Raw genomic sequence first — 13,610 nt, 5'->3', positions numbered from 1 at the left:
TTTCTGCTTCTCAGCTCCTTAGCTAGGAGGGCAACATGTAAGGATGACAGCCTTATCTTTCTGACAGTAGCCTACAGTCCCGAGATCTGAGTTCCCATGACCCAGGCACTCTATTTATTTTCTTAGCTAGGAATTTCCAGAGCTCCAGCTGGGATGCCCTTTGCCTTCCGGCAGCTGGTCGTTAGGAATTTAATGAGCTTGCTGAGTTGAGTGGCCAAACAAGGGTTTCCCTCGCTGGAAGGACTCTGACACTTTTTCCTGTAAAGTAAGTAATTGCCAGTGGCTGGGTTGCTCCAGGAAGAAGCCTTCCCAGCCATCTCCCCGGAGAACAGGGTCTAGGGTACAATCCGTAGCCTCCCTGCTCTGCTCCTTTTTAGATTTGGGGTAACCATCAGCAAAGCAGGAATACATTTTAAACCACAATAATTTGCCTTCTGGAGTCCTTGGGATTTTTTAGTACTTTGCCTACTGTAAACAGTTAAGCAAGCCTGTAAGTCAGCTTGCATTGTCATTCTGGATTTCCATTTACCCAAGGTCCCATCCTCCCTGATTCTCCGAATTGAATTTGAGTTTGCTGGGTAGACGATAGAGCTGTTGCTTTGGCATATGGGAACTTCAAGTGCTTCCTTACCATTCTGAGAGTTTTTCATTTCTGCTTGTAGTGAGTGCTTTAGGCATGTTCTAGACCCCCCATTATAATCTTTACGTATTAATAGAAGAACTTGGTTTTGCACTGTTTTGCATAAACCAGAAGGAAGTCCACAATTATAGGCATCTGAAGCTGGATTTCCTCAAGGGATGTGATGTATTCACCAAAAGTCCACACATAGGTCCTGAGGCTCCCTGTGAGCAGACTGGAACTCAACACGAGAGCTACAGTTACATTCTTCAGAAGGAATTTCGCTGCATACTTACAAAAAGGGAATCGGAGTTCTTATAGAGGACCTTTACCCTTCCCCACGTCTCTCACTTCTTAAAAATGCCCTCAGTTAAAATTTTCGATGGTTTGTTCTAAATAAACAAGATATACTATGAATTTGAACATTATCACATGTAGTTCCAAAACAAATTAAACAACAACAGCAACAAACCCCAAACCCACCGAAGTTTTTGTTTGTTTGTGTTTTGATCTAGGATCTCATGTAGCCCAGACTAGCTTCAGTGTAGCTGAGGATGATGTTGAGGCCCCGATTTCTGCCTCCCACTCCCAAGAGCTGGGATTTAGGCAGCAAAATGTTTTGAATGAAAGCACCAGAGGGCAATTGGTTGTTGGTTTTCCTGAGTTAATGTTTACTTGGCTTTTTCACAAAGAGGAAAGAGTCATCTATTCCCTTAGTACTTACTTATATATAAGATTTTATGTTCAGGTATGCTTGCACTTACAGATTTTTATTTGAACGTTAGGTTTTTATTTTAGGTTTGTTTGTTTTTATGGCGAGAAGCGAATGTCACAGTGAAACTTAGACAGCAGTTCAGGAACTATGGCAGTGGCTGTGTGGTTCAGAACAGCCAGCGGTGCACTCAGGCGCGGGTGCCTGTGTCAGGAAGCCCAGCATCCACAAGCAGCCTGGCCACGACATAGCGTTGCAGGCATCCTTGCTCTATGGAGAGTGCTCGGCCGACTGGGAGCTTTCACATTTCAGGGGTGTGTGTAGTGTGATTCATGTTCTTTGGGGCGATGATATATGTATGATGTATGTATGTATAGTATGTTGATGTATGTCAGTGTGGGTACACATGTGCTGTGGCACACGTGGAGATGGGAGAACAACTCCTACCTCTTTTGAGTTGAGGTCTTTTGTTGCTCACTTCTGTATTTTCCTGCCTCTGCCTCTTCCCTCCCTGTAGGAGCGCTGGTCTTTCAGATGTATACTGTCCTGTCTGCTTTATGTGGGTTCTAGGCATCCCAAATCAGGTACTCACTTTGAGTGAGCAGACAAACAGGATAGCTACTGAACCATCTCCCCAGACCCTGAAAGAGCATTTTCTTATCTCAGCATGTGGATCAGGACTTTAAGGCACATTACATTCATAACTCTTGAAATTCTTTGTTAAAAAAAAATCGATTGATTGATTAATTTCCTGTGAGTTGTAGAAGGTGCTCACATTGTGTACAGAGGTACAACTTTCGGGAACCTAAAATTCTAAGATGCTCAGAGTCCTTTGGCCATATAAAACCTTCCTGAAAATAGACCATATTGACTGGCTGTTCCTCCCAGCTCCATTGAATCCTGATCAACTTTTGTCACAGATGGCCAAGGACTTTGCTGCCTTTTAACCTGCAGAAATCCGGTACAAATGTTGGTACAGGGTGGAGTCACCACAAGGTCTGAGTTAAATATTCTCTGCCTAAGGCAAAAAAGCCTTCATTCCTGGCATTGGTTTTTCCTTCTTCATGCTGGACCCAGAGGGTTGCTGGTACAGTTAAACAGTGACTAAAGAACCATTTCATTAACCAGAATTTCCACTCATCTCCAACTCTCTTCTACTTTTGGAGTTAGAGGGAGACAGCAGAAGAAAATAAACCAATCATGTCAACATGCTGTCATTTATAAAGCACTTCCTGTGTACCCAGCAGTGTGTTGCATGGACAATGCCCCTAAGTCCTGGCAACAGGGATCTTAGTGCTGTTTTACTCATTTGGCGTATGGAGACATGAAGGTTTACAGTGGAGCCAATGTGAAGCACTTAGAAAGTTTCTCTGTTGGCTAGAGTTGATGTGAAGAAGTTAATTGCTCTTTTAATGACGAGCTCGGTCTCCCACCTCTGCTGTTTTCTGAAACTAACTACAGAAGGTAGAGTTCTGCTCATCCAGTAGTTTTTGAGTGTGTAGTTTCTTTCTCTGTCTCTCTGTCTCTGTCTTTGTGCCTCCCCTCTACCCGTGTGTGTGTGTGTGTGTGTGTGTGTGTGTGTGTGTGTGTATCTAAGCTAGAGGCTGGCATCTGGTATCTTTATTCTTTCTACACCTTATATCTTTTACAATTTATTTATTATTTTGAAACTATATATAGGTGTGTTTGACCTATGTAAGTATGCATACATGACCTCAGGTGCCTGTGGAGTCCAGAGGTGTCAAATGTCCAGGAGGTGGAGTTGCAGACGGTTGTGAGGTTGTGAGCCATGTGACTTGAAACTGAACTCAGATTGTCTGGAAAAGCAGCGAGTGCCCTTAGGCACTGAGCCTTCTTTGGCCATCTCCACCTTGCTTTTGAGGAAGGATCTTTCACCTTTTGAGAATGCATCACCCACTGTTTGGACATATTAAATGGCAAGCACCAGGAATCTTCATGTCTGTGGCCCTGGGGTTGTAGGCATGCATGGGCACACCTGGCTTTTATGTGCCTCCTGGGGATCTAGACTCAGATCCTCATGCTTGTACACTGGTGGGGTCACATGTGGCCCAGGCTGCTGGCAATTGTACTTGGTATGTAGTTAGGAATGACCTTGTGCTTCTGATTTTTCCTATTTCTGTTCTCCAAATACTGGGATTACAGATGTGTGCCACACACCCAGTTTTGTCCAATTTCTTATGTTTGGATAAGGTGTGAGTTAGGAAGACTGGATCATTTGGGGTTAAGAGCCAATGTCTTTGACATTTACTAGCTTAAAAAAGATCCTCTAGTGTCTCTAACTCTGTCAGCTTTTGTTCTGTTTTGGTTGGTGAGTTTGCTCTGTTTGTGGTTTTTCTACTTATCCTTTTTGAGTTCTGCAGGATTGTCAACATCTTTCATTTCCTTGTAATTTTCTTGTCAGCCATCAAAGCAATTGGGCACGGGGGAGGGGCTCCCTATGGGCAGCAGTAGCAGAATGAGACTTAGGGAGTATGCTTAGATGATCAAATTCTCTCTGAATGGCATTTTTGCTACAAACAAACAAGAAAAGACAAATGTAGAAATTGTCACTTGTGGTTGCTGTAATCGAGGTTTCTATGCAGCATTTTAAAGCCAAATTGCAGGGAGCTTCCCTCCTGGGCAGAGGATGCTTGTGCCCTTGGGAATTTTTATATATGCCTCGTGAAAAGCAGTGGGCATCAGTGTGCCTCCTTCATCCTCACTACTGTGCATTCTGTATTCTTCTCATCAGTGGTGAGTCTTGGGGTAGGAAAGTTCTGTGGAACTCATCTTGAGTTTAGTGGCCTGATAAAATGTCCCTGCTTAGTGTTCAAAGCCGTTTTGTGATGTCTGCCTGACATCATTTCTTCATGGTTTTCAGTACTGACACTTCTCTGTGTTCTTCTCTGTGAGCTGTATTAGATACCTCTGTGGGAACTCAGGTTCAGGTACAACATCTTGTGAGGACCAGAAGGCATAGAAGACAAGTTTATCAGCAAATCAGGCAACACTTACAGGTAGCATGTGTAAGGGGGACTAGGTTCTTGGCTTGTTATAGAATTCATAGAGTGAATCATTTTAGGAAAAGGCAGGGCATACTACCTTATTAAGGGACAGAGAGGAGAGCCAGTTGTAACCATTCTTGTGTGTGTGTGTGTGTGTGTGTAGGGGATGAAGATATTGGGGGGGAGGGGTGGAAACCTGAGCTGTATCAAGTCTTTTCTTTTGTCCCACCTATAATATCTCCTGTCTGAGGGCAGGCCCTATATTTCATCTTGGTTGATATGACTGGTTGCTCAATGCCACAGTTGGATAAAATGCCTGAAGTGTTTTGAGCAGTTTGTAGAGGAGGAATGTTTTGCTTTAGGCACACACTGTTTTAACTTTTACTTTATTGTATATTTCTAATTTTTTTTTTTGCATGTGTGTGTGTGAATACTTTGCTTATGTGAATGCATGTATACAATGTACATGCTTAGTGCCCAAATTAGTTAGAGAGGGCTTTAGGTCCCATAGAATTGGAATCACGGGTGGCTGTGAGCCAGCATGTGGGGGTTTGGGATTGAACTCAGGTCCTCTGCAAGTGCTCTTAATCGCTGAGTCTTCTTTCCACACCCAACGCCTTGACTTTTCATCAAGTCATGTGACTATTCCTGAGGCTCGCTTTTTTTTTTTTTCATTGTGAGTAGGTGTTTTAGGATCAGCAATGACATATGAAAAGTGGCTGGTTCTCAGCCAGCTTTGGGGAAATGCGGATGGCTCCTCTGTTTGTCCAGTGTGGGTGCAGGGACTTCACATACATGCTCCGTGCATCTATTGATGGTTTGCTTTCTTGAGATCTGCCCTCCAGAGAGGACAGTTACCCAGGGTTTTGCACGGCAAGGCTGAGCCGCAGACTCCATTCCTGGTACTTGATTCCTGCTGCAGTTGGTAAAGCCTGGTTTTGGGTCTAGGTACTAGTAGTAGCATCTACTTCAGGAGGAGGGCTTGTAACCAGCTGTCTGTCCAAATGTTAAATAGAGAATTAGAAGGACCAGCCTGGCCCCTTCTCTGTTAGAATGTCTCCTGTTACCCCACAGCTAACATGGAAATACATATTTTTAAATTTAACCCGAAGAAGAGCAACTTATTAAATTAGGTATTATTAATCTCTTCTTGTAAGACAGTAAAACAAAGCAGAGAAATTAAGGGGTTTCCTAGTTTAAACATTCCTGGCCAAATTTGGTTCAAATCTGTTTCTTCTGGCGCTGGTCAGCTTCCAACAACTGCCAAGCGCTACACGAATCTGGAGTAAGAGTGGACCCCAGATAACAAATAAGCCAGAGTCACTCTGCCTGCGGCCGAGGTGTCATTTTTGTTGTTGTATAAAAAAGCACGTGTACATTAATTTCATATGTTAAAGTATTGATGCTATTACATGCCATGCTATTTCAGGTAATCTGGTTTGATAGGCAATTTAAATATAAACTAAATGCTTTGGTTAATTATTTGCTATCAACTTAGTGCTCTCTTGAGTGTTTTGGAGGTTTTCTTTCTAAAGAAAACCCACTTTAGGAATTTGCATTATATTATCAGAGCCTTGGATATACGGTTGATATCTGACAAGTTTTTTTTAAAGCCTAACATTAATAAAAAAGGAGAAGGGATTAGAGAAAAGTCGTAAATGTAATCCTGAGTGCACAGCCAGGGTTGGGTAGCCTCATGGTTACCTCAGTAAGGCGTTACTGATCCTTGGCCTCATGGTGTGAGTTTGGGGTTATTGATTTGGGGCCTGTGTGTGCATGTTCTACTTCAGGTATTAAGCAAATACCACTGAGAAGAGAGGTGTTCTCGGAAAGGATGTTTTCAGTGTTTTCCCATACTTTCAGTGAAATTTGAAAATTTAAGGAAAACAAGCCATTTTTGAATAAGCTGGTACTATGAACTGAGGCATTTAGGGTATGCATTTGCAGAAGACACAACATTTTGTAGTGAATGGGGTCTGTGTTCTCTCATTCCGAGCTGGGTGTGGTGTGTTACAGAGGATATGGTGATCAAGTTGCCTCAGGGATTTCATAGCTTGTGAGGCAAGTGGACAGGGAACTGTGGGGGCCTGTGTGTGAGAGCACGCTGATCCACTGCATGGGAGACCCACCCTTCAGCCATGAACTCCAGCAGGCCCCTGTTCAAAGACTCTTTGGTTTGTTTTTCAGCCTCACACAGTACTCACTGTTTAGTCTCGCTTACCTGTGTGTGGCCCATGGCTCAGCCTTGACTCTTCAGGGAGTTAAAGATGCTTCCATTGGTGATTTTTCAGTGGTTCACGCTGTATAATGACCCCTTCAGAAAGATTGCGTTGTCTTGTCATGGGCTTGCTGCTTTTCTTAAGGTCCTGTATTTCTAAATCTTTGAAATGATGCTTTGCTTCTGTCTAATGTTTGGGAATCTTCCCCGTGTTGAATTCTCTAGATTGTCTAAGGGAAGAGCTCCAAATTCACTGGATGCCACAGTCAGACAGCTCTGTTTGGGTTCTGTAGACAGGACCATATTTGGGAAACACAAATGGTCCAGCTTTCACTTCTAGGGCTTGTCTTGGTTAACAATGCATGTTTAAGAGCCGTTGTGTGCCCAGAGTTGCACATACAAAGAGACTTGGAAGTAACTCAGGGCTCTGGAATGCTAGGGCAGAGGAGCAGGGAATTGGCAGCAGGTAAGGTCTGTGTCTAAGGGAGAGACTATGTGTGTTGTTACCTGGCAGTCCCTGTAACTCTCTTAAAATGAAATATTTGGTGCAGTTGCTTCTTTAGGAACTCTGTGAGAGCCTTTGAGTCACTCTGTGTCCCCTGAGTCCTCATAAGGAGCTGCAGTGAAGGAGCGTGGCCTCACAAGCAAAAGCAGTTGATGTGATTAATGTTAGAACTCTGCACTTCAGGTCACTGCTGTTAATCCAGTGGAAAAGTGAATCATGTGGAGTTCTCATAGACAAGATTATTAGTGACTTTTTTTTTTTTTTAGTTTGTCCGCTAGAATTTTCTGTTGAAAGTTCTAAGGATTACAGTTATATACCAGATGTCAAATATGAGCCAAGAAAAAAATTATTTTTTGTGGAAAAAAAATTGTCTCACAGTTTGTACATCCCTGATTTTAAAGCCCTAAATCTGAAATACTCTAAAACTCAAAACTCCTTGAGTGCCAGCGTGACACCAGAAGTAAAGCCCACACTTGGCTTCAGTGGTAGATGCACTCAAATGTAAGCATGCTGTAATCACACACACACACACACACACACACACACACACACACACACACGAGCCAGAAGGAATCTCAAATGAGAGATTACCTCCATAGATTGGCCTATGAGGGTATCTGTGGGGCATTTTCTTCATTTCTAATTGATGTAGGAGGACCTAGCCTATTGTGGGCAGTGCCATCTCTTGGCAGGTGGGTTTTGAAGGCTTGGAAATGGTCTACTTTGTCAGGTAGGCTACACCTAGAATTAGGGTATATGGAACACATGGGAGGAGGTGACTGGGAAAGTCACTGGACTGTGTTGTTCTGGGTCCTATGGTATGTTAAGATCACTGTTTTCTACAACTGTGACATTCGGGATAACTTTACAAATTATGTAATTGGTTAACGCGAAATTTTTAATATTTGTTCATTCTTTGATTCTTGCCAGTCACCCTTTGTCCATATTGTCACCAGAAGAGATGTCTGATGGTATCACACTTTTCAGGCACATCTCATCCTACAATTTGTGATAGTTGCAGAGGCAACAGTAGAGCCAGGCACTGTCCTTGTGCATAGTAGGTGCTAAAGGAACACTGTTTTAGATCAGTAGACTTTGTTGGCAATTTCCTTTTCCTTTCTGTGCTGCCTGATTAACTTTTGGGCCTGGAGGAGCTCTTGCTGGAACGAGATACAGGAGTTCTTTCTTGCTCGAGTCAGCACATGGCAATTGTGGGGTGGGATGGATCTGAGGCTTATTAGAGTGAGAGCATGGTCTAGAACATCGAGGGTGTAGCTGAATGGTGGCTATGAGGACACTTGGGCAATGAAAATGAAGAATTAGGAAGAAAGCTTTATCAGGTCTGAGGGTGGAGGGGGATACTCAGGAAGGAGAGACAGTGGTACCCTCAAGAGATAGATCTTCCCTCACCAGCGTTTTTGGATGCTTGCTACGCCCCAGGCTTCCTACTAGATGTTATGGAACAGAGGTGAATACTGGCCACTCTATCAGCCAGGTGAGTGCTGATGGGCTTTGTGTGAAGGAGCAGAGGCAGGGCAGGCAGGGAGGGATAAAAAAATGGACTCAGCCAGGCCTTGAAGCTTGTTGTCTGGCTTTTATACTGTGCAGTGAGGGGTGGGTGCCTTTGGAAGGTTCTAAAGTGATACATGGTTAGGTAACCATGGAGGGCTGGAATTGAGCATGCTGAAGGCAGGGGCTGTCCTGGGGAAGTAGATGAGCAATAGGAGGCAAGTACATAGAAGGGCTAGAGAGATGGCTCAGGGGTTAAGAGCACTTGCTCCACTTTCAGGAGATAAGTTAGGCTCCTTTGTTGGGTCTCTCACAACTGCCTGTCCGCCATCTTCTCTGGTAAATAAAAATATAAAACAAAACTTAAAAAAAAAAAAGTTGGTAGAAAGGAGACTTAAAACATAATAAAATAAAGCCACAACTCAGTTTTTGTGCCCCAGCAGTAAAGGGGTGGATAAATTCCCAGGCTTATGAACTCTATATTTTGTAGCCAGAGAACTCGTCTATCAAAGGAAAGGTCAGGAAGTAGAAGTTCATGAAATTGACAAAAGCACAGTTGCCCTGGTTGAAATGACAGGTGGGGAGTGGGTGGGTAAGTGCCTACCCAGTGGCCTGAGTAGGCTCTTGAAGCCTCTATCCAACACAGTTGGAAAAGTATGGACATGGGCCAGAGGGCCTATGAATCATCTTGTTCTGACACTCCAGATGAACTCCAAAGGAAATGAGTGTGATGTTGGAAAGGAGCAAGGACCAGCTCATGACCTTGTGGCCATCAGCCCCTAGAAGATCCACAGAAGCCCTCCTCTACCAGGAGGATCCTCATTGCCTACTATAAGCCAGTCTTTGGTGACATCCAGGAATCAGAATGTGTTCGTGGGAAGGTAGAAGGAGTTAATTGTCTTAACTGTGGTCGATAGACCTGAGCGACTCTGACTAGTATAGAAACTGTTGGACTTGGCCGAGCGTGTTCACGGGAGACCTTTCGGAAAGCCATTTCAGATAATTGGTTAGAATGGAAATCGAGTTGGAGGGACTCCAGGAGGAAATGGGAGGATGTGGGGGGTGTACTTTTTGACGTGTTTTCCTCGTGCTCCCTCCCCAGAAACCATCAGCCTGTTGTGTTTCAAGCCCCCAAGCTGATTCTTGGGATTCCAGATTGAAGCTAATGGGAGGGCCAACCCTATCTTAGTTTCTTCCCCTTGAAAGGGGGCAGTTCAGTGTTTATCCTCTCTGCTTTCTGAAGAGCCTTCTGCCCTCCCTCCAATAATGCAGAGAGAGAAGTGACAGTAATAGCGATTGAGAAACTGGAGAGATATGCCTCTCAGGCTGGCAGATAAGCAAGGGCAGAGAAATAAGGCTGGGCATTATTCTGGGGCTTTGCCAGCTGTCTACTCTTTTCAAGGCTTTGGCAATAGGTGCCTGCACATAAAGCCAATCTCAGGTTGGATTTCAAAGATTGAGCATAGCTGATATTTTGTTCGGAGGGGAGCTGGCTCCCTCTAAAGCAACTGCAGCAGAATGGAGGAGAGCCTTGTCTATTTAAAGCTAAGACTCTATAGGGAGGTCTTCCTGGCTGAGGGGGCCAAGGGCAGAGCTCATGACTGCCTGCTTAGCACTGAAGAGGGATGTAGCCCTTCCTTTTCAGGTTATAGTCTTATCTTATGTTGGATACAGAGAGGAATCTTGAAGGCGAAACACCATGAGTGAGCTGTTTGAGAGGTTTAGCTGAGGCTCCTTCTCTGGTAAGACTTCATTTCCACAAGTTCGGTTTCTCCAGACCGTCCACATTAGGGAATTCTCTTCTTTGTAAAGAGCTTATGCTTAGCTATTTGATCCAGTTTCAGCTGGAACCATGAGTGTGGCTTTTGCTTTTTAGCAGTTTATTCATTCGTCGTCTTCAAAGCTTGTCTTAGAATTACAGGCTCTTAGAAGTAGAGAGGCCCACTGTTGGTTATCCAGATCATCATTCTGAACTCTGGCTACTTCACATCTTGTTCTTCTGGTGGAATGTCTGTGTTGATGCTGTGGTGCTTTGCCCAAGTATGGTAGGGCCAGCAGCTCTAGGTGTAGGATGGTGGCGTGACTCGCTGGCCCACCCAAGCTGGGACACTCTAGGTTCCTACAACCCCAAGGAAAGAAATGACTTTCACCGCTAGGTAGAATCCTTTTTTTTTCTTTTTTTTTTCTTTTTGAAGCTTGCGCCAACATTTGTTCAACTAAATTGTGTTTTAGAGTGTGGCTTAAAAGTAAATTTTTAACTATTAAGTATCTATCAGAGGGCTTGTGTGTGTGTCTGTTTTCATGTCTGTGTGTATATGCATGAGAGGCCAGCGGTCAACACAGGTATCTATTTTAATCATTTCTCTAACCCACTTTTGAGACAGGCGCTCTCACTGACCCTGCAGTTTACCAGTTGGTTAGTCTGGCTGGCCAGCAAGCCTCAGAGATCTTCCTGTCTCAATTGCAGGCACCTAACATTTTACATTGTGCTGGGGAGCCACACTTCAGTCCCCGGGTTAAGGGGCAAGTGCCATCTCCTCAGTGCTAGCATCAGAGTTTTGTTATGTCAGATAAACAGTCGAGTTCACCATCTGATGTAATTAATATCTTTATTATCTTTAAAGAAACCTTTGTAGTAGAGAGCAGTGCACACTTGCCTCAGCTGCCCTTCTTCATTTTACAGTCAAGGAGGATGCAGTCTAGGAACAGTGCCATCCATAGTGGGCAGGTCTTCTTTCCCCAGCTAGCATAATTAACACACTGTCCCACAGGCATACCCAGAGGCCTGTGGTTCTCAGTTCTGTCAAGCTGACAGCTCACAATAACCCTCACAATCTGACATTTTTGCGCATATATTATCCTTTGGTTTCATTTGCTGCTACCTCCTTTATCTTTCCTGCCCCTTATCCCTGGTTCCCTAACTTCTTCCAATTGTACTTTTACACCTTTTCTTGAAAAAAAGAAAACAAACAAACAAAACAACAACAACAACAACAAAAACAAACAGTAACAACAACAAAAAACTGAACTATATTCTACATATGAAACTAAAAGTTTTTTTTGAGTGTTGTTTATTTCACTTAATATGACCTCTAGTTTTGTTTTCCTGCAAAGGACATAATTATTCTTTGTAGCAAAGTACTACTTCATTGCTAGACTTGGCACCTTATCCGTTCTTGCACTGACACGCGTCTAGGCTTCCATCCTCTGGCTCTTAGGAGAATGAAGGTGGGGAGGGATCTTCATATACCTGCTTCATCTAGCAGCTCTCTTCTTAGGTTTTGGAGGAACCTCGTTAGTGGTTTCCACAGTGGCCTCACTAATTTCTTTTCCCACCAGAGGGATCTTCTATCGTCACTAGCGTTTGGGTGTGTTTTCTTGATTGCAGCCATTCTGTTGGGATGTCATTGACCACCTCTCAGTTGTGTTTGCCTTTGCCCCTGGGGTGAGTAGTCTCTAGCAGGGAGCAAAGAGCTTATTCTTGTTTTTGAGAATATCCAGCCAGTTTTAGCATCTTTAGCTGGCACGTTAAGGTCTTTACATTTAGGTGATGTTCAAAGGCTGGGCTGATTTCTTCTTCATTTTATTCTTGCACAGGTTTGCTGTTCTACTGAGTTAGTAATGTTTGAACATACTCTAATTTGTGTTTGTTAATCTGTCCTGCTTGACATTTATCTTTTAGAATCCAGTCTCTGCGTTTGTGATAGAAGTTGTTGAATTTCTTATCCAAATCCTTGATTGACTGCTGCTTTTCATCTGTCTGTTTACTTGACTCTTCTTTGAGGTTCTGATGATGAACTACCTGAACTACCTGAATTCTGTCTACCATTTTACCTATTTCAATATCCTTGGACTCGGTTTCTGAGGCTACAGATATTTGGAGGAGTCACGTGACCTTGCTTTCTCATGTTACATTTCTTTGTTGCAACTGAGCATCTGTTGGGATGATCGACCTCTTTTTTTTTTTTTTTTTCCCACATGGGTGTGTTCATAGTGAGCAGTCTTCTTGAACGATCTGTCCCCATGTCCCTCCAGAGAGAAGAAAGCATACTGGTGCCAGGATGTAAGACAGAACTGCAGAAAGTGTGAGGTGTCCTGTGTGGGAGGAGTTAGTGAGTGCTCAAGGTCTTTATTTTGAAGCCTGAAAACCATTGATGAGAGAAATGAAGGAAGACCTGGCTAAAGGGAGAGAGGCCGTGCCTAGTGACCTGAGCATTCAGTACTGTGAATACATTAGTTTGCCCCAAATCAATTACGGAGTCTACAGAATTCCAGCTAGAAATCCAACAGACTTTTTTTCTATTCCTTATTTTCTTTTCTTTGGGAAAAAAAATTATGAAAAATTTAAACTTTACTTGAAAAATGCAAAGGACCTACCTAGGTATGCCAGCAATTGAGAGGTCAAGAGAAAAGGATCTTGGCAAGTTTTAGGTAGGTCTGGGCTGCGTAGTGAACTGTAGATTGGCCTGGTTTATAGTGTAAAGTCCTATCTCAAAAATAAAATGAAACAAGACAAAATGGGAACTGTAAAGGACCAAAAATGGCCAAAAATTTTGAATGTTATGTAAGAAGTAGTAAATAAACTAGTGGGTTATTGGATAGAGATAGCTCAGTGGATAGAATGGAGTCTGGAAGGAGACTTACACACATGTACCTATTTGTTTTCAAAAGGGAAAATCCTAGAAAATAGTGGGATCATAGGGACAGTAAGTAGTTAGTGGTTCGTAAGAACTTGTGACATATTCCACTGTGAGGAGACACAGGGACCTTTTCTGGGGGCAATAGAAATGCTGTGTTTTGTGTCTTTGGTGGTAATTATGGGGTCTGTTTATTTGGTGTGTGAGTGTTTTGTGTTTACATGTAGTCTCCCATCTGAGTACAGGCCCAACTGATTAACTTCAGATGAGATTGACCATGATTAAGGTGGTATGGTTCTTGACAGCATACTATCTTACATAGGGAAGACTAGCCTCAAACTTACTGTATGGTGAGGGTTTAAGGTCACCTTAAACCCTTAAACCACTATGCACCTGCATGCACCT

At 43.3% G+C, this 13,610-nt stretch overlaps 1 protein-coding gene across 10 annotated transcripts in view; it reads left to right on the top strand.

Annotated features, from left to right (window-relative positions):
• The window catches only part of Sorbs1 (sorbin and SH3 domain containing 1), a 226,129-nt gene that overhangs the window by 100,378 nt on the left and 112,141 nt on the right, over positions 1-13,610 (top strand). For 3 of the 10 annotated variants that reach the window (XM_021633052.2, XM_060389188.1, XM_060389186.1), the window contains exon 1: positions 2,642-2,795. The exons of 4 other annotated variants lie outside the window; for them this stretch is intronic. In XM_021633052.2, coding sequence (XP_021488727.1) covers positions 2,744-2,795 — 52 coding nt within the window. In that variant the 5' untranslated portion in view covers positions 2,642-2,743. Of the gene's footprint in view, positions 1-2,604; positions 2,796-13,610 lie in introns of those variants that run through there. 3 more of the 10 variants (XM_060389137.1, XM_060389176.1, XM_021633053.2) reach the window with 3 other exon arrangements.

This window comes from Meriones unguiculatus, chromosome 1, assembly GCF_030254825.1.
Source record: "Meriones unguiculatus strain TT.TT164.6M chromosome 1, Bangor_MerUng_6.1, whole genome shotgun sequence".
Classification (NCBI taxonomy): Eukaryota; Metazoa; Chordata; class Mammalia; order Rodentia; family Muridae; genus Meriones; species Meriones unguiculatus.
Note: the sequence above shows the minus strand (reverse complement) of the source record. Positions and strands in the feature narration are given on the sequence as shown.